Here is a 23,215-nt window from a genome sequence, read left to right as displayed (position 1 = left end):
TGCTCCAGCTATCATCCGTCGAGCGGTCTTTATTAAAGAACTTTTGAAACTACGTGAAGAGGAGATACAATCGTGATAAGACTCAGAAGGGATTTCATGCGAGGCGTGACGAAGCGATAGAAAAAGAAGAACCAAGCAATAGAGTACGTTAGAGAAGGAATAAAATGACTGGCTCATCTACCTGTCGTAATTTCCAGGATAAGACTTTCATGAATGTTACAAGCGTCTCGTTACAATCATGCGAACGAAATATCGACAGGAGAATGGGAGGAGTCCGTAAAGTAAAGCGGACCGATGAAATTCACGGCAGACAGGCGGAGCAACAGGTGTCACTCGAGTACCTTTAATAGTCTTTTCGAGCTTTAACGAAATCAATAATTTCTTCCGTGCAAAGTCGAAGGTCTTCGCTTCTAGTATACTCGATAATTCTCGATAATTGTATTTCGGGATTAATACTCCCACGAGATAATCCTCTTGCGTAAACTTGCCTCTTATCGATCCGAAGGAGAAGGGGATCGTTACAGTCTGCTTTACGCCCTTCATATCTGAGGAAACTTTATAGACCCCTCATGAAATTATTCGACTTAAGTACTTGACTCTTTCCAGTTTCTACTATACACATCTCACGGCATGAGATCTGCTAGAAAGTTGCGGAGAAATCAACCACGATAGTAAAACGCAGCTACCCTAATCTCCCTTCCCTTTTACGATAAAAAATTCCTCAAGTATCGTTACTCTAAAAGGCACTTGGGAACTGCGGTACGACCGTGGTAGCAATCAAGCAGCATCGTGGGAAGAAAAATACGCCAAAGTTCAAGAATGCATTTGGGAAAATGGAGATCGTATTGGAAGGCAAGCAGAGCGTATTAATTTTCGTTCGGCACAGTTGGTACACCGACATCCTCTCTGCTGGATTTTTCTAACGAAACGCTAACGACTACCGCATAAATTCCACCTAGTCGCGTAGCTCGGATCGGGAACAACAGAAATAAGATCACTGGACGTCTGCCAAGCGAGCAGTTCTAAATGACGGGAAAGTCATCGGTAGGAAAAGAAAGGGGGAGCCTCCCGATACTCCATGCGACACAATTCCTCTGGTTTCTTGCCGACGCACAAACGTATCGGCGATCGGCAGTAATTTATATCCGAAACGCCTCATACGTGCACGATCGTCGCGGATAATCGGTGCAATTACGAGTAATCAGACAGCAAGGTGATCGAGCATTAACGCGTGCAACGAAATTAACGCGGGCTACTTTACGTGAGAACGCTCTCTGGGTCCCCTCGGTATTGCTCTTTTTAGTTCTGTTCGAAATAACTTCATCGCTGTGCAGTCAACAGCATGATGAAGGGCTTTACGTGCGTTTTCCTCGAACAATGCTTTTCTGAGGCACTGTGCTCGCAATATCGTGCGTCTGACGTCTCGAGACTCCTGGGAAACCATAAATATGAGGATTCATAGACCAGGATATTTTGATGTGGGCTGCTTCGGAGAAAAGGTGACTCGAAATTCGTGTAGAATGTACAGGGTAGCTTAAAACTGGGGGTCAACACAGAAAAACTGACCACTAAGCATTAATTCTATTAATTCCCTAATTATCCTTTACCTCTATCCCTAGTTTCCTAATTATCCCCATGTTAAGTGACCCGTAATTCTAAATCACCCAGTATAAATCTTCAAACAACTTAAAACTCAATACAGATACCTACGAGTACACGATCTCGAATACCGAATTGCATCGATCAGGCTCTTCTCAGCTCGCAATCATCGGCAAAAAAGAGCACAGAGCGGCTCCGCTCGGTCCAAAAAGGCCCGTAACAAGATAAGGATCGCTTTAATCACAGGCGAAAACAAATAAGGGGGACGTGAGCGGGCCCAGCGTGTCGCGATGGTCCCGCATTGTCACCCATGTAACAAGAGTCGTTGCACGCGAGACGTGGCCAGTAATTACGGCGGGGTGAGGAGGTTCTTCTTTTTATGTTTTCGGGCGGGCGACTGTATCGGCACGAAAACGAGGTGTAACGAGCGTTTAATGGTCAGTCCCACCCCGCGGCCCGATTTCGATCGACGAGCCCCGGCAAAAAGATTTAATTAACTGCTCGCGGAAAACTGGGTCGCGCGATAATGTTGCACGTACACGCCGAGGACGAGCTCCTGGAGGGAGAAAAATCATGGATGACCGTGTCTCCTGACGCCTTTGACATCTCCACGATCACCAAGAAGCTGATCTGTTCACAAGCCTATATATTATAGCTACTCTGTGGAGGAAACTTTCACGCTCGTCGGATAATCGATTTTTTTCTCTGCCACGGTGACTACCAATGACACTCTGCCATCGATTTAGTCATCGTTAGGGACCGCTCCGAATTCGAAATTAATTTCTATCGCCCGCAGAAGTGGCGCAAGGAAATTATTTCCAGGGGAAATTAGAATAGAAAATAGAACGAGCGATACAGTAATTGGCTGTTATGCTAATTGGAGGGAATAAAAAGGGCGATAACTCGTTTCGTGTAGAAACGACCTTCGAACACTATCGAGCACCGTGCGGGAGAAACGTTCGCGATAAGTTTCGCGTGCACGGTTTTGTCCCTGCCGTATGTAGAAGCACCTTTCTCCAAAGCAAGTCACGCGCGAGTTCCGCGCGTTCTTACGCACTTGCGTAACGCGTAATCGTCGGACGACGCAGAAGAAAGAGGGTTATCCGCCTCAGTACCGTACGCCGCCGCCTGTCCCCCTTCCCCCTGGATCTATCGCCTGAAGACCGGTACTTGATCATCGATCGTTTTTTGGTTTCCATCTGACAAGTTACCGAGGCCCAAAAATATCGCAGGCTTGACATTATTGATCACCGATCGAGCACGGCTTTTTGCTAAAGGTGCATTCCTGCATTTTGCGAAATTGATTCTTCAAAGAATTTTCAACATCGAGAGGATTAAAGTGTGGTCGAGATTAGGACCTGGTGATGCTCGTGGGTAAAAGTGGTGAGAACAGGAAGTCCCCTCGTATTTTCCCATTCGCACCTTCGCAGCTAGGCTCCTCGGAGTTTTAAAATATGTGACAGGAGGCGGGAGAATATTTCACCTATAATCTCCAGGCGCGATGATTTGTTTGTCCCAGGCACACGCGCTGTGCCATTCTCGAGAGCGGCGCCGCAGTTGCGAGGCTTTGCGAGGAGGAGAGAATACGAGCGCATATTTTAGAGAGATCGTATGCCCCTCTAAATCCCCATCCCTTCTAAAGAGCATTGGAAGCTACTCCAGCAGATGAACTCGGCCAGCCAACTGCACACTTCAGTTCCCAATTAAACCTCGAGCATTGAAGCTTCACCAAAGAGGGCCTCTAGACTAAAATCCCAGCAGAAATATTCAATCTCCGCGCGGAAAAAGCATCGTTACTCTCAATGTCCCGTGACGTTTATCTCTCGGTACAGTTTCACGACGCTAATACTTCATCGTGTCCTATTTGCGTACCTGCAGCTCCAGAGTTGGCTTTTCATGCATAATACACCGCACGGGAGAGATATTCGAGCTTTTAACCCGAAAAACACGGTCGTTCGTCTCTGGGAGAGTCTCCCATCGCTCGTCAAAGCGATCGGAGGTCGCAGATTCCCTGATGTACCGTGAAATCAAAGTCAAATGTCAGGCTATCGTTGCCACGCATCGCTGGGCTTCGAAATGTCGATGCAACGCGAGGGTGGGCCTCTTTCGCGGGATTGGATGGCTCCAAGCAAAGCGACGCGTCCCCTGTAGCTCGAGAAACTTTTCCTCTCACGCTTCCTTTCTGGTAAACGTCTGGCACGGTCAAGAATGGGCTGATTTCCCTCCCTACATACCCGAAGCCACTGTAATGGATGGTCTTATTTGCAGCTGACAGGATACCTCGATGTTCCCTGTCAGCAACGTTCACAAGAGTTGGGAGTGCGGGAAAAATTCGCGAAAATGTATGATTTTCTTTTACGTCGTGGGGAAACTCATTGAAACTTTTCTACTAAGTTTTGGATGCTTTTTGAGTTCGATTTTTAGATAAAAGAAAACAAAGGGCAAAGACTTCTGGCTTCCCTCTTTTCTACAAGTTTCTACTCCCACAATAATCTGCTGGAATTGTACCCTGGCGTGGCTGTCATAAACACATTACGGTTACCATTATTACAAGATGTTCCCTTCAGGAATACAGTCGGAACTTAATGGCAATAAACTCGGGAAACTGTAATCTCTACAGAGCCAGGTACATTCTACAAACTTTGCCTGCGTATACAATCAGAGGTAACTACGAACACCTTGCTCCCACCTTTCCCCTCGCCGCACAGTAAATCACAGTATTTACAAAAGCTCGAACCCAAGAGACAATACCAAAGGACAGCAATAATCGGGTCAGGGGAAGAAAGAAAACGATCGCGCTTCTCCTTCTTTCTTCTCGATCGTTTTCACGGCTAGTGCTCATGCGCCTGGGCAGGTCGCCGCGTCGGTGGAACACGGGACTGTGAATGGAACGACGACGCCGACGGCGACGACGCTCGACGTACGAGCCGCGAGGGAAAGAGGACGAGCAGAGAGAAGTCAGTCTGGCCGCGCGCGCCCACGATCACTGTCGACCGCCGGTCTCACGTCGTTCTTTCCGCGCCGGCGGGACGGTCGCTCGAGTTTCAAACGCTCGAAGGAAATTTCGACACGTCGAACGGCCGAAATTCGACGGGCATCTCGTGTGATAAAAACAGTTTCACTATTTTAATCCATCGGGCAGAGGACAGCTGGCGCAGCTTCCATCTCGTCGGGGAATAGGCACGAGGTTTAGAAGGGAAATTACGCGGGCCTTCGTTTCACCGATTCACCGTCGCGATTACAGCCGGCATTCTTGCACGCGCTCGCACGTGGACCACGCGCCGGCAGCGAATCTAAATTGCGAGATTCTAGCCACGGCGGAATGCTTTTAATTTCTTCCGCGGTGCTATCGCGATCGAAGCGTTGGCTCTGTTGCGCTCTGACACGAGGCCTGATATAGGAATGTCACTGGCATCGCACGAGCTGGAGGCGCAACAGTGAAGGCGATCACCTGGGAGAGAGTCGTTACACGGAATACGTCGATCGAGGTAAGCGGATATATTGGTATTATTAGTAAGGTAATGTGTAGGGTGATCGACAACAGGTGTCAGAAATTTGGAAAGGTGATTCTATGTGCCTAAAGAAATGGAAAATAGAGGCTTGAGGCTTCCTTTTGGAGTTACTAAGTGTTGAAGAAATATCTGATGTGTGTCTGACTTGGGGACTTATTCTACTTACATCGCTGCGTTTGACTTAAGTATTGCTTGTGTCCTATGAGAAGTTCAATGGAATTCATTAGGGACAGTGCTTTCCAGGAACTTCTCATAGGATAGTACCATAACTATCAGTAGAATAAGTCACCTAGTCAGACACATAACTATGAGAGTATCTTTAACCAATTAATACCTCGAAACTCAAGCCTGCTGCCTTCTCAATTTTCTCGGAATTATTCATAACAAATGAGTTTCGATTATCACGCGTTATCACTGGCATCTAACTACCACATTAAAAGTTGATCTCATAAGCCTATCTCTGCCCATAAATTTCTCACTGAGAACCGAGTCTATCAATCCTGAGTAGTCGATGTCTGTCTACGAACGTCAGTTTCTACTGGCCCTGTCGAAACCGCTCCCTAAGTAGGCCAAAAAACAAGAGCCAGCTCGCCCAGTAGTGGAAGTCTCCATGTAGCGGGACAGAGGATAGAGCGTCGAGGCCTATGATCGTAAGCTGGCGAAAATAAAAGGAAAGAGAGCAGAAGTGGCCTCGGTGGAAAGGATCGTGGCAGCAGGTTGTGAATGAGCGTCATCGGTTGCCACGTGCCGCCAAAACTTGATCCGATAAATCAACTGAGCTAGGGTCCCGCACTTTGCTGGGCCATTTCGCTGTTGCCTCGTCCCGCTGCGACCTGGAAATCCCCCGACACCTGTCACTTGCCGATCGCCTCGACGCGATTAACATTTATCGAGGAAAGTGTCGGGAGATATTTCTCGTTACTGTCTCGAAAGCATGCGGAGTGTCCTCTTGAGCCAATCACTCGCGAGCAGGGGGGCAGAAGATTCTTTTAAAAGGAATACCGATTGAGTCGATATCGAGTTTAATTGAATTTTTTAACGAGACCTGTCGACTCCTGAATCGCCTTGTTTGTAACTTTGCGGCGAGTCTGAGTAAAATGTTCCTCCTATATTCGGACAGCGGCGTTATGGAAATTAAACGAGTGCTCGATTTTTCTGTTTTGCGAAGCTGCCTCGCGGAAGAAAATGATTCAATTCGGGGAACGAGCCAGAGCGTGGGAACTCGAGGCAGAGTAGGGTAACAGATCGCGACACAGCGGTAATTTCAGAGTAGATCCAGAGGGAAGAGTGGAAGCAACGCTAACTGCGCACCCACGCTACGATATTGCGAGGAGCACGTAAAATAGAAACCAGAAGTTTCACCCTGGTTACCTCTGGGACAAAGTATCGCCTTGACGAGCCGTATCCTCATCGAAACGAAAGACTTCCAAGCTGCGGGAAGCGCGTTAACGGGCGAACAAAATGAAGAAACGATGGAGAAAGAAGACAGCGGAAAATAAGTGAGGCGCTGAACGTACAGGGGAATACACTTACTTATGGGATGAAAAGAAATTGCAATTTTCCGTGTTCTCGGGAAAGCAAGAAGTTCGAAATCCTATGATCACGAGAATTTCGACTTGGAATGGAAACAAACACCGCGTCCTGCGGATTTTCCTCCCAGTTGCGAAAATAAACCGAATGGTTCATATCGCGAAAATAGAGCATGCTGGTTTGAATCGAGGTGGTGCAATTTGCACTATTTCAGGGCTCCATGCTCCATGAAAAGCGATGCTATTTATCTTAAATCCGTGTTCTCTTATAAATCATTCCAGACGATCCAACAGAACAATTACATCGACACTGAACGACCCTCAGGCAGGTGACTAATTAGAAAATGGCAGGGGAATAGAAATTGAACGCATAGCCCGAGGTCCCCGTGTAAGGTTGACGCAACCAAGGCGAGGCGTGCCTAAAATTCTCTATGTTCACCATGTGACACCGATTCGAGATCACCTTTTTCGAAAGTCGGCCCCATGATCGCGCCGAGCCACTTTCTGCGACAGATCTGCTTCGCGAATTGGCCTCAGCTATCGTGAGCTTCTAGCGATCGAAGATGCAAAGATAGTGATACCATAGAGAGCGAAAGGATCTTGATGAAAGAAAGAATGGATCTCGGTGATTGGCTGGCTCAGGAGAGATGAAAAAAGGAGACTGGCGCATGTTTTGGCGGACTGTTCATAAAATGAGAGGAGGAAAAAACGAGATATCTCGTTCATATTTCGCGTTGATACGGCTGGCATGTTGTCACTCGTGCTGACAGTCCCTCCGACCACTGCCAGCAAGAATATATGCGATGTTGTCCAATAGCGTTCGCAGAAGCTGCGCTGCTCGCTCGCATAAGAAATTGTTATGGAAAAGAGCCGACAAAAGGGGGCTGCCTTATCCCGGCCGATGGACCTTATCAGATTCCATCGGGTTGCAGCGTGACAAGGACCCTGATGTGCAGCCCACTCCGGGAACCTTACGACCGATCCTTTTCCATATATCTCGCCTGTTTTCCTCGTCTTTCGGGTTTCTTGTACGCGGTATCACTTTGGCCAGAAATAATAAGGAGAGCTAATCAGTGGAGGGACCTTTTTGGGAGAAATTTATGGTAAATCAGAAGGTTATATTAGAAATTTATAGCCACAGCAAGTTTCTCCGATTTTAAATTTAGATTACATTTAATTTACAAGTAAATCTCTTTTAAATTTCTCCATAAGCAGGGGCATAAAATTTCTTTCCTAAAGGAAGTGATTGGGAGAATGGATTTTTAACGTGGAAAATTAGTGTCTAGATGTAGCACTATAGACAGTGTCATGGCCCCAGGTGCCACGCGCCTCGCTGGGCCCTCAGGCCCGTCCACACCAGATTTCGCGTTTTTTCTTATGCACGGTTCACCCTGTTACGTTCGCTTTCGAGAAACTTCTAAATATAGTCAGCGGTATGTACAACGTGTTCCACATATGTAATAGCAAGAGGCGGCGAGGCGGCGCGTGTGCGTAGAAGGCACATTGGCGCGAGACCACGGCGAATTGTAACAAGCTCGAAGAGCACCCAGCCGACACCGGTGTGCACGCTCCAAGGAAATAGCGATAAAAACGCGCAACCAGCTCCATTACTTTCTCTTGCGACCTTCGCAAGCCGTGCCGTGTCGTTCGCGGATTTCGAAAACGTCTTTCCTCCAGCTTTTCATCCACCAAAACGATTTTGGCTTCAGAAAGCTCCTCTCACATCACCTTCTCCATGGTTATGTCGTCACTCCGCGAATCGTTATCGGTAGCCAGGCTTCTCGTTTTAAGGAGAATCTATTTAACTATAAATACTCGCCGAACTAGACACATAATTCTGATGATATCGTAGGCCACGTACAGAGGACGAAGCGATTACCCGCGATAGGGCACGCGTTTCGAGGAATATTTATTTACCCGCGGCGCGATAAGGGCGGGAAATTTATCCGGGACAAGCGGAAATACGCGGCGTGAATACTTGTTTAGAGGCTTCAGTGTGCCACACGTTTCCGTGCTCGTCGTTTCGCCCCGCGCTCGCACCTGTCGCTCGCTAAACGATTCCGATTCGTCCTGCGCGGTTTCGCGAGGCAATAACCAACGTCGATCGTTTCCCATTTGAAGGGAAGAAAAAGGAGAAGGGGCTTTCTTCCCGAGGTAGGAGGATTCGGCTCTCCTGAGCGAAATAAAACGTGAGATTGATTAAAAGTCCGTTTTTATGTAATGCTCGAGTGGAATGGGTGTAACCATTTATTTCAGCTGAGAAGTTTGACGAAAAAGCACGAGTTAATGAAAAATAGGTGGCGTTTTTGGAGAGGAATTTATCGAACTCGATTTTTCTTTTTTTTTTTAAGGAATTTTTAAGTCGTGTGCATTCTCGAAGAGTGTCAGTAATATAAAGTACTTTAAGGACGCGTTAATGGTGGCTCTTAGCGGTCCGCCTGGACCAGCTGTGTCGAGCAGGATGCTTTGATTGTTCACGACGCCATAAATCTGTTTCCCCAACCTTTTAATATCATTTCGTTCGCGGCCTCAATCTCGACACGCCTTTCACGATTTCTTTCGACCGTCCAAAAGAGAGGGAATATCTGTGTTTAATCGCCCGTCACACATAAAAAAGAAGAATATCTGTATCTGCCAAACGGAGACATTGAACGCGTGGACATCGACCAGGTTCACGAGATCCGCGACTCTCACGAAACGCGATGTTCCTCGACATGATTTCCACGCCGATTAAAGTGGCTGGAGCTTTAATCTGGACATTAACAGGATAAGTCCTCGAGGAAGTCTAGAGAGTGGGATTGAGTTTCGAAGAATCAATAAGGAAAAAAGCGATATCAAGGTACTAATTAAGCGTGTGGAGATAATTAACGCGCGTAGCGGTAAAAGAGATCGAAAGAATTTGTAATAAGAAACGTCATACGGTGTTGGGGGCTATCGAAACTCGCGGAAGTCATTAATGGATTAATTCTGACACTCATAATAATGTGGATGAAATTCGTAATCAAGTCACGTAACGTGTGAATATTTTATGGAAAGAAGACAGAGTTACCATCTCATAAAATAAACGTAAAACACTTTTTTAAGTTACCATTAAAGGTAACGTTAACTCGTGAGAACTGACACATTAATGCAAATAGCTTTTCAAGGCCTTAAATCGAATCACTGTTCCTGTTCAATCGAAACCGCTGTTTTCTATTAGAGACTCGAGCAAGTCCATTTTCCCGCGGTCCAAACGTTCGAATACATCGCTCGACCCAAAGCGAGCCGTATATCGAATCGAATCGACCGTCTGATTAATTGATTCCGCTTGATTCATGGCCGCGCTCAGACACGCTTTAGCGTCGTGCCGCTCGCGTTTCACAATTAACATGTAAATCGAGAGCGAAAAATATCGATGGGAGAAAGGTGGCCAACATCGATTTCGTAGTTCGATCCCGCTCGGCTAAATAATTGCGAACAATGTTGTCTGTGCCGTGATAAATCTCTCGATCGGGCAATGCGAGTAAAATACCACGACGAGATTTTTATCTGTTTAATTATCGAGAGCCGCGGTTCGATGATGCGAACGAGTCTCCTGGCAATCGGCGTTCTCTCTCAACCTTTGAGTTAGCGTTATCGATCCCACCGTGACAATTTACCCTTGGAAAATTAATTTCTTACTCGTGTCGGCACTCATGCGCTTAACGAACGTGTACACCTTGTTAATTAGCATCGGGGAAGCGAAAGTCACTGTATGTTCATTATCGCGTTCGATGCTCCAGCCCGAAATATCGGAAGATACAGTAAGTAATACCATCGCTGCTCTCTGTCATGTTGTATTAAGCGCGCTGACAATTCTGGCGGGAAGGTAACGATTGTTGGTCGCTTGATCGAAGGATAGGGTATCGAGGTTTTACAGAGAAAAAAGGAGCGATAAAATATCTCGGTAAGGATGGAGTTTGGTAATGATCTCTGTATCCCATAAAATCTCCATGTTTCAGAAAGGTTCCTCAATTTTTCTTCTAAATTAATTTGAAGTGCTCCCTAATCCCGCAGTATTTCAAACAGTCTCCCAAAAAATTACTCGAGAATCAATCTTCCTACCACCATTTGTCACTCCTGTCTGCGTCTTAAGTTAAAAAAGATTGCCCACAAGATATCCAGGCAGTATCTAATTTTGCCCCCGTTCTTTCACCCGCGTTTCAATGTCCATCGCGAACATAGCAGTCGCACGGCAGCGTTTTCGACCTATTATTAATGCTGCTCTATTTTCATAATACGTCAAAAAAGAGACGAGGTCGTCGCAGGATGCTAAATACACGCTGGCTAGAATTACGCAATCGGGAGGGAAGGCAGTGTGTTTAGAGACGCGAGTCGGAAAAGAAGAAAGGAGGAGCGAGACGTTGAGTCACCAGCATTGATTAATAACCAACGAGTCCAACCGATACCAGTCGATTACTTTTCCTGCGAGCAGTGCTCGTGGGAAAACGTCGACTCGTTCGAGATCACGTTGGCGAAACTCTCGCTGCGAGGGCACGTGCATATGCATATCCCATAACATGATGCACTTGGATGCATCTGTCCTTGATTCGGAGATCCCATCTACAGATAGGTAAACCAGCGAATAAACTACGTTCATTGATTTCTTTTAATTATAAGGTGGGTTACTTTATCGCTGAGAAAGTAAAGTTTTCGCAAGAATTGAACACAAATAATTATAAATCCCCAGAGATGATTCTGCATGAGGAAAAAATATCCTTGAAATGTGTCTGACTTGTGGCTTATTCTACTGTGGACGTACACTAGGCAGGTCAGACACAATGAATTCAGTAGAATAAGCCCTGAGGTAGGCACAACAAATCAGTAGAATAAGCCCTGAGTCAGACATAGAAAAATCAGTAGAATAAGCCCCGAGTCAGACATATTTTTCTCAACAATTTTTCTCTTTGTATTTACGTTATGGAAAAGCAGAAAAGCTATGCAGCCATAGTGGTGTCACATAGCATAACAAACCTTGATCGAACAAGATCGAAAAGGAAGTCCCACGATCGACAGCGCTCCATCTCCCGCTAACACAATAGTTTCCCGAGAAAAAGGAAATCGCAGTGGCTCGTGGTTCGCGGGCAAGCGGAGGCGAGCAGTAGGAAGAGGAAGTGCCGCGCTCCATAGGAGATTGATGGTGTTTATTGCAACCCCGTCGAGCTTACTGGTTTCATCCATTACCTTCCCTATATCTTTCGCCCGCAAGCCCATGCTTTTATTGGCATCGCTTGCAAATGGTACAACGCTGCAGCGAGAACGAAATATTGTGTTTCAAAGATGATAAATGGGTCAACGCGGGTGATCGAGTTAGTGGAAAACAGTGGAAATCCCTTGTGCAAGAAACTGTCCTTTCGCTGATGGACACCAGCGTCGATGACGCCGCGCTTTAAAGTGACTCAATTTACAGAGGTTCCTCAACTGGGCATGCTACTGGCAACCGTGGAGAGGGCCTGTCTATTACTAACGGCGATCCACGTTTTGCTCGATAAGAGCGCCGACGGGGAGACCTTCACCCTCGGCTACATCACCGGCTCGAAAAGACGCCCAGGGGACTTCGAGTATCAACGTCCTGGCTACCGGATATCCGGCGCTATATCTCTCGCCGTGGAAGAGGTAATTGAACCACTTTCCCTCGTCGAATGCACCAGCCGACCGCAATTAGCGCGGAAGTCGTTAATTAGGAACAGTGAAATTTAGGAACTCCCTTGGCGCGCTTATCGCTGACCAAAGTACTGTGCAATTCTATTAATCATCGAGGAAAACGACCTCGATTTCTAAATTCCATTTGTTTTCGAAGAAATGAACTCTCCGTTGTTCTTATCGTTTCTTGAGAAGCTCTGTCTAGTAATTAGAGAGACAGCCACTCGAGTTTACGAAGCCCTAGATTTTATAAAGTCTTTAACTATGATTCACTCTATATGAATTTTTAAAATCGTAGGTGAACGCAGGTGAACTGGGCCGCCGCGGACACAAGCTCGAGTTCGTCGTTGCAGAGACTTATGGCGAGGAAGAAACAAGCATCCTGAGGACCGCTGATCTCTGGACGAAGAACATCAGCGCTTACATTGGTCCCCAGGAAACCTGCATCCACGAAGGCAGAATGGCGGCAGCGTTCAACCTCCCCATGATATCTTACGTAAGTAAATCCTCACTTTCGCTTGATCCTCGTAACACCCTGATAAAGTGCCCCAGTCAAGCACGAAGCTCGCCTCGAAGCCTGACTCTAATCTGTTTCTCTGATTAACGAATACTGCGCGTCGAATAGTCCAAAGCTGAAGCGAGGGAAATAGATTTCCCAATGAGTTTTCCACTTTTAAGAGGGCGCGGATTTTCGTAGAGAAGACAATAGAGCCAGAAAGAGGTACTTTTTACGTGGTTTTTAGTACAAAAGGCTTTCACAGTTACGTAACTGTAGGCACTTGGCAAGTGCAACTAGAAAAAGTCCAGAGCACCTCCCCTTGGCGTGGTTTCTTTCGCTGAGCGCTCTTCCGCTCCTTTTCTGCAAGCACTTCGATCGAGTAACAAGTTGCCCCATGAATGCTTTTAGCTCGGAGCAAGTTTTATTGCGGTACCTTGGATCCGTGCATGTCGATAGGATTCAGAATCCAGCTAGTCTATACTGAAGGGTCATTCGATTTCAAAGGTTCACAAGAATAGCAAACTTTGAACCCTTTGAATCTGAAAAGGTTTTCAGACTTGAATTCATACCAACTTTTTAGTAAATAACGCAAAACTTTTAGCAGACTTTTGTCTACATAAAAATCCCAAAGTCGAAAATTCTATTACCTAGACTCGCCCATAGAAACATGCCAGCTTTTTACACACCATTCCCGCAGACTAAAAACTGTTCAGCTTCCAATAGTAACTCCCCAATGCGATCTTTCACGAATCCGTCCTCGTATATCTCGCGGGTGTCACGAATTGCCCGAGAAAAAGATGTGATCGTGAAAAATGCAGCACGCGATGAAAACAAACGTAACTTCATACAGGTTGGCCAGGATAACGGCGACATACGACCCAAGAACCGAGCACCTATGTAATGCCTCGAACACGCGGCCCCCCCCGAAGTGTTTCGCCCGATCGTTTTTTCGCTTGTTCCGACGTGATCTGGCGGTGCAATGCGCGGTTTAAGATCCCAGGAGCGGCGGGCCAACCGAGGAAATAAATTATTCGCCGACCACCATGGAATACGAATGTGCAGAGCCGAGGTTACGACACGTTTAACCCATTCAACGCCACCGAGCCCTCAGTCGTTTCGTCTATTTTCCTTGTCCGCGGGTCAGAGGTGATCGAGAAATTTCATTAGCGATAATTCTGTCGAGACTTTACAAGGAAAAATGGTATCGGAGAAAGAGGAGGCGAAATTGTTCTGTAATTAACGGTTGAAGACGCGAGAGAAACGATGCTGGCCGATGGAACGGACAACACTATTTCCCCCGTAATTTATTATGTTTCTTTTAATCCTGGTGGCTGTCTCAGCAGCTGGACCACCGCTAACGGGACAGGAGAGACCATTTCTCTTCAGAGCAAATAATCCAGATCATTGAATAGCTTCCTCCTCGAACTTTGACCATATTGCCAGGGAATATAACAGTGCCGTTTTACGATCCGTTTAACGCGAGCTACAGCTTTCGAATCGACCCGCGCAAGACTAAACGACTCGTCTTCAGAAATAGGAGTAATCGCTCCTCTTCCGCTTTCTCGGGAGCCGAGACACCTCTCGATGCGTTATCGATCCTGGGTGACTACATTTCTTAATGGAATTCTAGGGGTAATTAATCAATCAATTTCATGGTTTCTCTGGTTTTAACTGAGCCATCTATTATATCTAACAATCTACTATATTTAAATGGATTAAAAATAGATTACGCAGATAATCTAATAGAGTATTTAGCCTCTAGGAAATTGAATAATTCTGGAAAAAAGCCTGAAAGTTAATTTAAATACTGCATATGTTCCCATTCCGAATGGATTCATTTTACCTCACATACGATAAATTTTCCTCGCATTTTCATTCGATTCCCCGCTATATCTCGAGTCCAGCTACCACACTAATCACACGCATTACGTGTCCCTGGCTTCCAGCCTAGTAATAGCCCAACCTAGAAACCCAATGCAAATTTGAAACTGGCTTGCACGTGGTGTCCGACGAGCCATTTATCTCTCTACCTGTCGGGTACGTCCACCTGAATTCCGGGTCGCAATAATATCGCGCGGCGCGATACGTCGCATTCAGGTCGGTCGCCATATCGCCTCTGAACGCTGTCTGCTTTTAGTTCTGCACGCATCGCGAGTCCTCCGACAAAAAGGAGTTCCCTACGTTCGCGAGGACCAGGCCACCAGACACGCAGATTTCGAAATCAGTGGTGTCTGTGCTGATGGCGTTCAACTGGACCAAAGTAAGAAGAACAGCGGCAAAAAGATAATCGAAAGTGGATACAAGGTTCCTATTTATTCACTGAAATTTTTAGGTGACGTTTATGTATATGAACTCGACCCTGTTCGAGTTCAACAAGATGTCGACGATAGCCAAGACGATATTGTCATCGTTCGAGGCGGCAGGTGTGACCGTAAACTACCTCCGATGCTGGGAGGAGCCTTATCACGTCACTCACATGACCAATCCGTTCCACGAGCATGTCACAGAGACTTATCAAGAGACACGAAGTGAGTAGCAAAGCAGAACGACTTGATGCCCCGTGGAGAATGTGACTCTGTGACCCTCTTTTTTCATTCACACGATAGAGGCGAAATTTTTCCAAACAGCGACGTTTAAAATAAACCCACCCGCATTTTGATTGTTTTACAGAGCCATGAATCTGTGAACGATAGCCCGTATATTGCGAGAAGCTCGCGTCGTGAATAGATACTGCTCGTAATTCCACCATCACTATTCGCGGCTGTTTATCCGATTTCCAAAAATAATCCCGCGGCCCTAATTAATCGTTCGACGTTCGTGTGCCACACGTGGTGCACTGGCACGTTCGAAGAGAGATTAACGCATTGATATCACGTTTGTTCCAGTCTACGTGATTCTAGGGAATTATTATGAGCACATGGGGCTGTTGATGGCTCTGGACGAAAGGAAGCTCTTGGAAAAAGGTATAAATCTGCTGTAACATAATCAGGTACATATACTGGAGAGCAGTCTGTCACTAGTTATAGTTTTATAGTCAGTCGAATTAGAAGAGGACCTGCCCCTTCTATCAGAAAAAGATAATTTAAAAAGTAGAGGTAGCAGTAACAAATGAATCTTCGAAATGATTAACGATCTCTGAGAAACGAAAGCAGACGCGTCCTTGCTCTTTTTTTGCTCCTCTTTTTCCGCGCACCTCCTCCGTCGATTTCACGTTAAATCCCCGTTCGAGGAGAGAGAAAAACGTCCCCTGAATTCGTGTCCCAGGGGAGTACTGGGTTGTCGGCGTCGACATCGAACAGTACGACGAAAAACGGCCTGACAAGTACTTTCGAGGATTATGGCAGAAGAAAACGAATTCGTCCATACTGAAGGCATACCGCAATTACTTCAGCGTGGTCGCCTCTGCTCCGATCTACTCCAAGAATTTCACCCGTTTGGTGAACGCCTACAGGCAACGACCACCATTCAACTTCACCAACCCTCTGGCGAATGTTGGGGGAGTCGTTCAGGTGACTATTACAATCTCCCAATGTGGACTATTAAGAGAATTCCTAGGGTTAATGCGCATCTTCTAATGAGTCTTTAAGAGATTTGGAAAATTAGAAGCTTATAGACTTGGACAGTTGAAAATTTAAATATTTGAATATTTGAAAATTTGAAAATTTAAATATTTGAAAATTTAAATGTTTGAAAATTTGAAAAACTAAAAATGTAAATTCCCACCACTTTCACTAAAAGAAGACTACCTCAAAAGCTTCTAGCATGTAAGAAAGAAGTCCCTCTGTGTAACCTTAAACGTAATTGCCTTTTTGTGTTATAAGGCAGATCGTGCCAGAGACGGCGTATCTGTACGACGCGGTGCATCTCTACGAGAGATCGTTGCTGAAAGCCCTGGACGAGAACCGAGACCCGAGGAACGGCAGAGAGATGGTGGCGGCTCTTTACGGGGTTCATTATCGCAGCGCCATGGGGTAGGTAGCGTCGGAAGATCGAGCCAAAGGGGAGCCACAGGGCGCGGGCCCTTATCGGCGCGTTTTACGACATGCAAATCAGTTTGGTGCCGACGAGGTCTCGTCAGAAGAAAAATTCTCCTTCGATCGATGCATTTTCGACGAAGTAATTACTATCTGTGTACTGCGGGGGCGTCTACGGAGACGGAAAACAGGCAATTCGTCATGCCTCTATCTTGTCGTGAAAGCCCAGCCACTTGCTGATTAAGGCAAGAATTATGGGCAGAGTATGGAGTGGCGAAAATGAGTCTGCTGACTAGACGAACGTCTCGTCTTCTTGCAGTCATATTTTGATGACAGAGAGAAGTGTGGGAGTGCTAAAGAATTTTCTGAAAATTAGGAATTCTAAATCTGTGGGGTCTGAGGTTGTAGAAACATGAAAAATTTATTTTCTGATTTTCAATTTTCCTTGACTCTAAAGCAAATTTTCTGAATACTTCAATAATTATAGTTCAAGGAATTCGACGGTATTTCTTCATCAACTCAATAATTAAAATAGAAATTGACTATAATTGCTCAACAAAAAAATGAAACAAGGAATTACTATGGAATTTAGTCCAAGGGTCCATTATTAGAAGCACCATAGAAATATGAAGCTTCGCCCAAGACAATTTAAAATATGCGACGCCAACAAAGCAGTAGCGATCATTATCACGATGACGCAAGCGTCTAGAATTATAATTGACCCCACGAAATAATTAAGGCTTTCGCGTAGCGAACACTGCTAACTACGCTCTCAGATTCTCGTGGATCTTCCTCTACTCTGACTGATCGATTCATCCTGTCACCTTTCTCTCCTCAATGCCATTGCAGATCGATTGCATAAGAATCATTATCTCTCGTCGCAAATAAAATTAGCTATAACTGTACTACATATCACGGAAGAATAATTAAGCAGAAAAGTAAAAGGAGTAAAAATCGAGCAGAAATAAAAATCCTCGTGTTCCTTCGCAGGAATTCACGATCCTATATATTCTGTTCATAAGACATGTATTATCTCTTCAGGTACATGGTGTACATGGACGAAAACGGGGATGCAGAAGGCAATTACACACTCATCGCGCTGGACAATCGTCCCACAAAGGGCCACGGTTTATACCCCATAGCTTACTTCGTGGGGAAAGAGAACGGCACGAATCTGCCAGTAAGACGTTCACCGTTTCACCAATCATACCCACCCAGACCTCTTCTCACATCTTCCGTCTTCCCTTTCAGAAGCTCCGATTAACGAGAGAAATTTCATGGGTCGGCGTTGGACCACCGATCGCCGAACCATACTGTGGCTACCACGGTGAAAAATGCACTTGTACGTATTCCAAAAAAATCGTTCCCCGAAACCATTCGTATCGAAGACAAAGTGCCCAGCTCCAGACACGGAACACGTCCCGCCAACATCTGAACACGCACGGGGTTCCCTGAACCACGACCAGGGACTGCTGTTCGAATTACCATTCGTCAGCTTTCTCCCGGACCTTTTTAAGACCGTGATCGAGAATACATCATAAAGGCCGCCGTTCAGATCCGCCGATTTCCATATGTAAATCCATCGTTGAGGGAACGCCTTCCGCCCTTCCTTCCCGCGGTACCTTTTTCGTTCCCTTTAATTGAGATCGAACCCGCGGAGCCACGTAACCGAGGCGCTCACGATTACGCAACAGCCTGTTGCTCGATCGTTCGCGATTTAAAGTGTCCGAAACTGACAGGGGGGTACAATTAAAAGAGAAGGGGCGATCGATGCATCTCTGACCCAAATCTTGGGAACTGACGCTGAGAAACAATCGGATCGATTGTTGGGTAGACATGGGTAAGAGGTAGAAGAGATGAGACGCGTTTAATCTAATCTTTCAGCTCACACGGGAGAGATCATCGGCGGAATAGCTGGAGGGTTCCTGCTAATCATCACGGCAGTGATGCTGGTGCTGTACAGGAACTGGAAGTACGAGCAGGAGCTAGATTCCCTGCTCTGGAAAGTGAACTACAAGGACATACAGATCAAGGAGCAGAAGGACGAGGCGAGAGTCAACGAGGCGCCTGCGAAGTGCAATTCCAAGGTAAACGCTCCACCCTCGCCTTCGTCCACCCTGCTTTCTCGGTTTTCCATCTCCCTGTTATTTCCCTCCCCGACTCGATTGATCCCGAGCTGGCTTCTGATTTCTATTATAACGTTTCGCCGTCGGAATGTAAACGATACGCCATTCCGCTGCTCCCATGTCCACCTCGGAGAAAATAAAATCTAAGGTTGCTGACCCCTCGAGTAGTTCGTCCCTGTCGCTGTATTATCGAGAAATATTAAAATAGATGTGTCTCTATGCCCAGACCCAGCCAATCGTGAGGACCAGCCAGGTCTCTCTGAGCTCGAACCCCGACGCCGATTTTCGATATTCCATGATTTACACGCAAATCGGTGTCTATAAGGGGCGCATATTCGCGGTAAAGAAGGTGCGGAAAAAATCCATCGAGATCACGCGTGAGATGAAGAAGGAGCTGAAAGTGGTGAGTACCCTAGAAATCCACGGTTCCTTGAAGCGTCGAATGTCCATATGCAAATCAAAGGATGATTTCTTTAGATGCGTGACTTGCGTCACGATAATTTGAACGCTTTCATCGGCGCCTGCACCGATCCACCGAATATATGCATCGTTGTAGAATACTGTGCACGTGGCAGTCTCAAGGTAATCGTCCGAAGAGACGGTTTGTAATTAAGTTAAACGAAATATCGCAGTCCCCAGTAATTTTCTCTGGCTCCTGTTTTTCTCGTCAGGACATTTTGGAGAACGAGGACATGAAGCTGGACAACATGTTCATGGCGTCCTTGGTCGGCGACATTATCAGGGTGCGTTCTCTCCCCGCAGTTTTTATTGAACCCGATATACGATTCTTAGATTTTTTCCTTCGCTGGGTTTCGATCCGTATAAGCGTTTCTACAGTCGAATGAGTCTTTTGAATCATAGCTGGGAGTTTTGTCCCTTCGAGGGAACTCGTTGGCAAAGTTTCGCGATGCTTGCGAACTTTCCTCCCCCGTGAATTTTACTAACGCTTCGACTTCGCGACGAATTCTGCTGGATCGATTTGACGAGCGTATCATCGTTTCTTTCTTATTCAGGGCATGATCTACCTTCATGAGTCCGTAATAAAATATCACGGCTCGCTGAGCACATCAAACTGTCTGGTGGATTCTCGGTGGGTCGTAAAGCTGGCGGATTTTGGGCTACACGAGTTCAAAAAGGACGCCGAATGCGAGCCTTGCGACGTCATGAAGAAATACCACGGTACCGCAGAGAAAATTCCGTGAAAAATTGAACATTTGGTTCTAGAAATTCTAGATCTAATTTTTAATTCTGGGGAAACATTTATTTTACAATTCTGATTGCAGGTTTACTGTACCGAGCGCCTGAATTATTGCGATCCACGAAGTCACACGAGCCGACTTATCGAGATTATCAAAGGGGAGACATTTATTCGTTCGCGATTGTTCTTTACGAGCTGCAAGGGCGACATGGCCCTTTCGGGATCTCAGAGCTGTCCAATTCGGAGATATTGAAGAAGGTTATCGCGAGGGAACCAGACAAAGAGCCATTCAGGTAGTTTATTTTAATTATGAGTCGCGATCTATCGACGCCTAGAGAAGCTTGAATTTTATGTGCTTCTGTTTTCACCCTGTCAGCTACTCTGTTTTCCTTGAATTATCTCAGACCACCGTTGGACCAGCTCGAGAACTGCTTCCATTTCGTGAGAGATTGTCTAATCGAGTGCTGGGCGGAGGACCCTGAGACTCGGCCAGACTTCAAGATTATTAGGAACAAGCTGAGACCTCTGAGGAAGGGCATGTGAGTTTTTGGAAGAGAAAATTAGAAGTTCGTGAATTTAAAAATATAGAAATACAGGAAGCTAAAAATCTAAAAACGCAAGTGAAACATTCAAGGATCATAGGCTCAGAACTTCTTTAACAATTTCCTAAAAACGATATAAATTCCACTTCTCCAGGAAGCCAAACATATTCGACAACATGATGGCCATGATGGAGAAGTACGCGAACAACCTGGAAGCTTTGGTGGACGAACGAACGGACCAATTGACAGAAGAGAAGAAGAAAACAGGTCAGCAGTACTTAAATGAAATTACTTTCATATCCCTTTTCAACTCCACTATAGTAGCATTGTTCCCCCAGACGCTTTGTTATACGAAATGTTACCTCGTTACGTGGCCGAGCAGTTAAAGCGGGGAAACAAAGTCGAAGCCGAGAGTTTCGACTGCGTCACCATTTATTTCAGTGATATCGTCGGGTTCACTGCGATGTCCGCTGAAAGCACACCTCTGCAGGTAAAATTGCCGCACCTCTACGATAAAACTTCCAATCACTGAAACCCTCTATTTCCAGGTGGTGGATTTCTTGAACGACCTGTACACCTGCTTCGACTCGACGATAGAAAACTACGACGTGTATAAAGTAGAAACTATTGGGGACGCTTACATGGTGGTGAGTGGTCTAAAATCACTGTATAAACTATAGTCACGTAACGAGAAAATATCTCAACCAGTTGACTCTATCCGATAAATCTCTGATTTGCCGACAGGTAAGCGGACTGCCGATACGAAACGGTATTCAGCACGCAGGAGAAATCGCCAGCATGTCCTTGTGCCTCCTAGACGCCATCAAGCAGTTCACCATTCGGCACAGGCCCCTCGATAAATTGCAGCTACGAATCGGTATACATTCCGGTGAGTTCAGAGAGAAAACAACAGCGAAATTTACGACTACGTCGACTACAATTGACACACTTTTACTTCAGGGCCCGTGTGCGCCGGAGTGGTGGGTCTAAAAATGCCTCGTTACTGTCTATTCGGCGACACAGTGAACACTGCCAGCCGTATGGAGTCCACAGGATCGCGTGAGCATTCCTTTACCACGATCCCCCGTTTAACTCTTTCAAATATGTAATCAAGAATTTTCTGTCGCTTGCAGCGCTGAAGATCCACTGCAGCAGCGAGACGAAGGACCTCCTGGATCAACTCGGAGGATTCAGCGTGGTGGAGAGGGGACTGGTCTCCATGAAAGGAAAAGGCGAGCGTCTGACCTACTGGCTCATTGGAGAGGACCCCATGTTGAGGGAAGAACGAACTATGGAAAGGGAGACTAGAAGAAACGGCTCCACTAAGAAACACAGCGCCACGAACCCTCTGATACCACGAAGCTCTCTGAAGAACAAGTCCCTAGTGAGGTCCACCTTCATGAGGTGCTCCAGTGAGTCACCCAAGCGCCTGCGTTTCGCCAGCTCCGATCAGCTGGACCAAAAGTGCTCCAGAGTGAACAGTCAGTTGGAGGCTATAGTGGACAATAGTCCCTGTAAGCCTAAGATCTCCTGCGCCATGAGGTCCTCGTGCATGGAGAGCTGGAGGTCCTCCAGCAACTCCTGCCCCTGCGTGGAGAAACTAGGCGAGCAGGAGACGCAGATAGACATGAAGGATCTGGCCCAGTCTAGGTTACAACCTGATTCCAAGAACGCGCAGCTTAGAAATAATTGGACCATCGGGAGCGAATCGTACTTCCCAGGAGGAGGGGCTAAGAATTTCCGCTTAGGATCGCCTGGGATCGTCCAGACGACATGCAGATCTGCGCCAAGCAGTCCAAGGCACAGCACGCTGATTTTAAACTGCCAGAAGAGAGCTGTGCAGTCTAGCGAGGAGATCGATGGATGGGACGCTACTACGCCTTTGATTTATTATCCTAGAGGACAATTGGACTAGAGAGCTCTCGATGCTCCTAGGATTTGTGTTTCGAACTTATTTTGGGGGAAATTCGAAGTGCTCGCGATTTTGGTTTCGAAAACACTCTGTGAGAAGGTGTGAACTAGTGAGGGTGTTCTGTAATCGTGACAAGAGGAAGCTACGAGGACACGGGAGCCTAGAGATCGAGGGTTCTTTTGTAGAACTTGAAAGCGGTAGGACTGAACCGATTTGAATTTCATTCAACTCGATGTAGGTCAAGTTTCTACGTCTACCTTCGCGTAAGTACCTTCTGTACTTAATCGACTCGACAATCACGCTTCATTGCCGCGAAATCCCATCGAACGGTTACACAAGACGACAGTTGGTCAATTAAGAAGCAACTAACTGACGAGCGCACGATGTATCGATACGACTTCCCTCTGTTCGTAGTGCATCGATGTACCAAAGCACACCGTACGTACAAACATACGAGATACCTAACAGACGTATTTATACATTATTTATAGCATATTGTAACTCGCGCACGGACAGACACGTCGGCAACGGTATATTCCACGCATTAGCTTAGACAATCAAGAAGGCTCGTGCTTTTTATTCTACGTAATAAGTGTCTCTAGTCAATTTGCGGGGGCGTGCAAATTCTTTGATTCATACATACAAAACAAAGGCACAAAAATT

The 23,215-nt window shown here is 46.3% G+C and overlaps 1 protein-coding gene across 2 annotated transcripts; it reads left to right on the top strand.

Moving 5' to 3' along the window:
* The first annotated feature begins 12,085 nt into the window (after positions 1–12,085).
* Positions 12,086–22,573, top strand: LOC143177841 (guanylate cyclase 32E). 2 transcript variants are annotated; one of them, XM_076376085.1, is made up of 22 exons: positions 12,086–12,274; positions 12,600–12,797; positions 14,938–15,060; positions 15,133–15,328; positions 15,686–15,763; positions 16,065–16,309; positions 16,626–16,771; positions 17,816–17,954; positions 18,026–18,116; positions 18,659–18,861; positions 19,127–19,303; positions 19,378–19,482; positions 19,572–19,643; positions 19,914–20,079; positions 20,184–20,391; positions 20,503–20,637; positions 20,795–20,907; positions 20,979–21,130; positions 21,189–21,287; positions 21,385–21,529; positions 21,601–21,699; positions 21,774–22,573. In XM_076376085.1, the coding sequence occupies exons 1-22, from the start codon at positions 12,086–12,088 to the stop codon at positions 22,553–22,555; spliced, it is 3,861 nt and encodes a 1,286-aa protein (XP_076232200.1). In that variant the 3' UTR covers positions 22,556–22,573. The 2 variants fall into 2 exon arrangements, with proteins under 2 accessions (XP_076232200.1, XP_076232201.1); XM_076376086.1 differs by having other exon boundaries at positions 18,659–18,867.
* Positions 22,574–23,215: the final 642 nt, after the last annotated feature.

This window comes from Calliopsis andreniformis, chromosome 4 (genome assembly GCF_051401765.1).
Source record: "Calliopsis andreniformis isolate RMS-2024a chromosome 4, iyCalAndr_principal, whole genome shotgun sequence".
Classification (NCBI taxonomy): domain Eukaryota; kingdom Metazoa; phylum Arthropoda; class Insecta; order Hymenoptera; family Andrenidae; genus Calliopsis; species Calliopsis andreniformis.
The sequence above is the reverse complement of the archived record's forward strand: the minus strand, read 5'-3'. Positions and strand labels throughout refer to the sequence as shown.

What these genes read in the sequence shown, in the direction of transcription:
- LOC143177841 (XM_076376086.1), top strand. Translation starts at nt 12,086, where the DNA reads ATGCTACTGGCAACCGTGGAGAGGGCCTGTCTATTACTAACGGCGATC. An exon ending in GTGCACGTGGCAGTCTCAAG is followed by an intron (nt 19,483 to 19,571) that starts GTAATCGTCCGA and finishes TTTTCTCGTCAG; the next exon opens with GACATTTTGGAGAACGAGGA. An exon ending in ACGAATCGGTATACATTCCG is followed by an intron (nt 21,530 to 21,600) that starts GTGAGTTCAGAG and finishes CTTTTACTTCAG; the next exon opens with GGCCCGTGTGCGCCGGAGTG.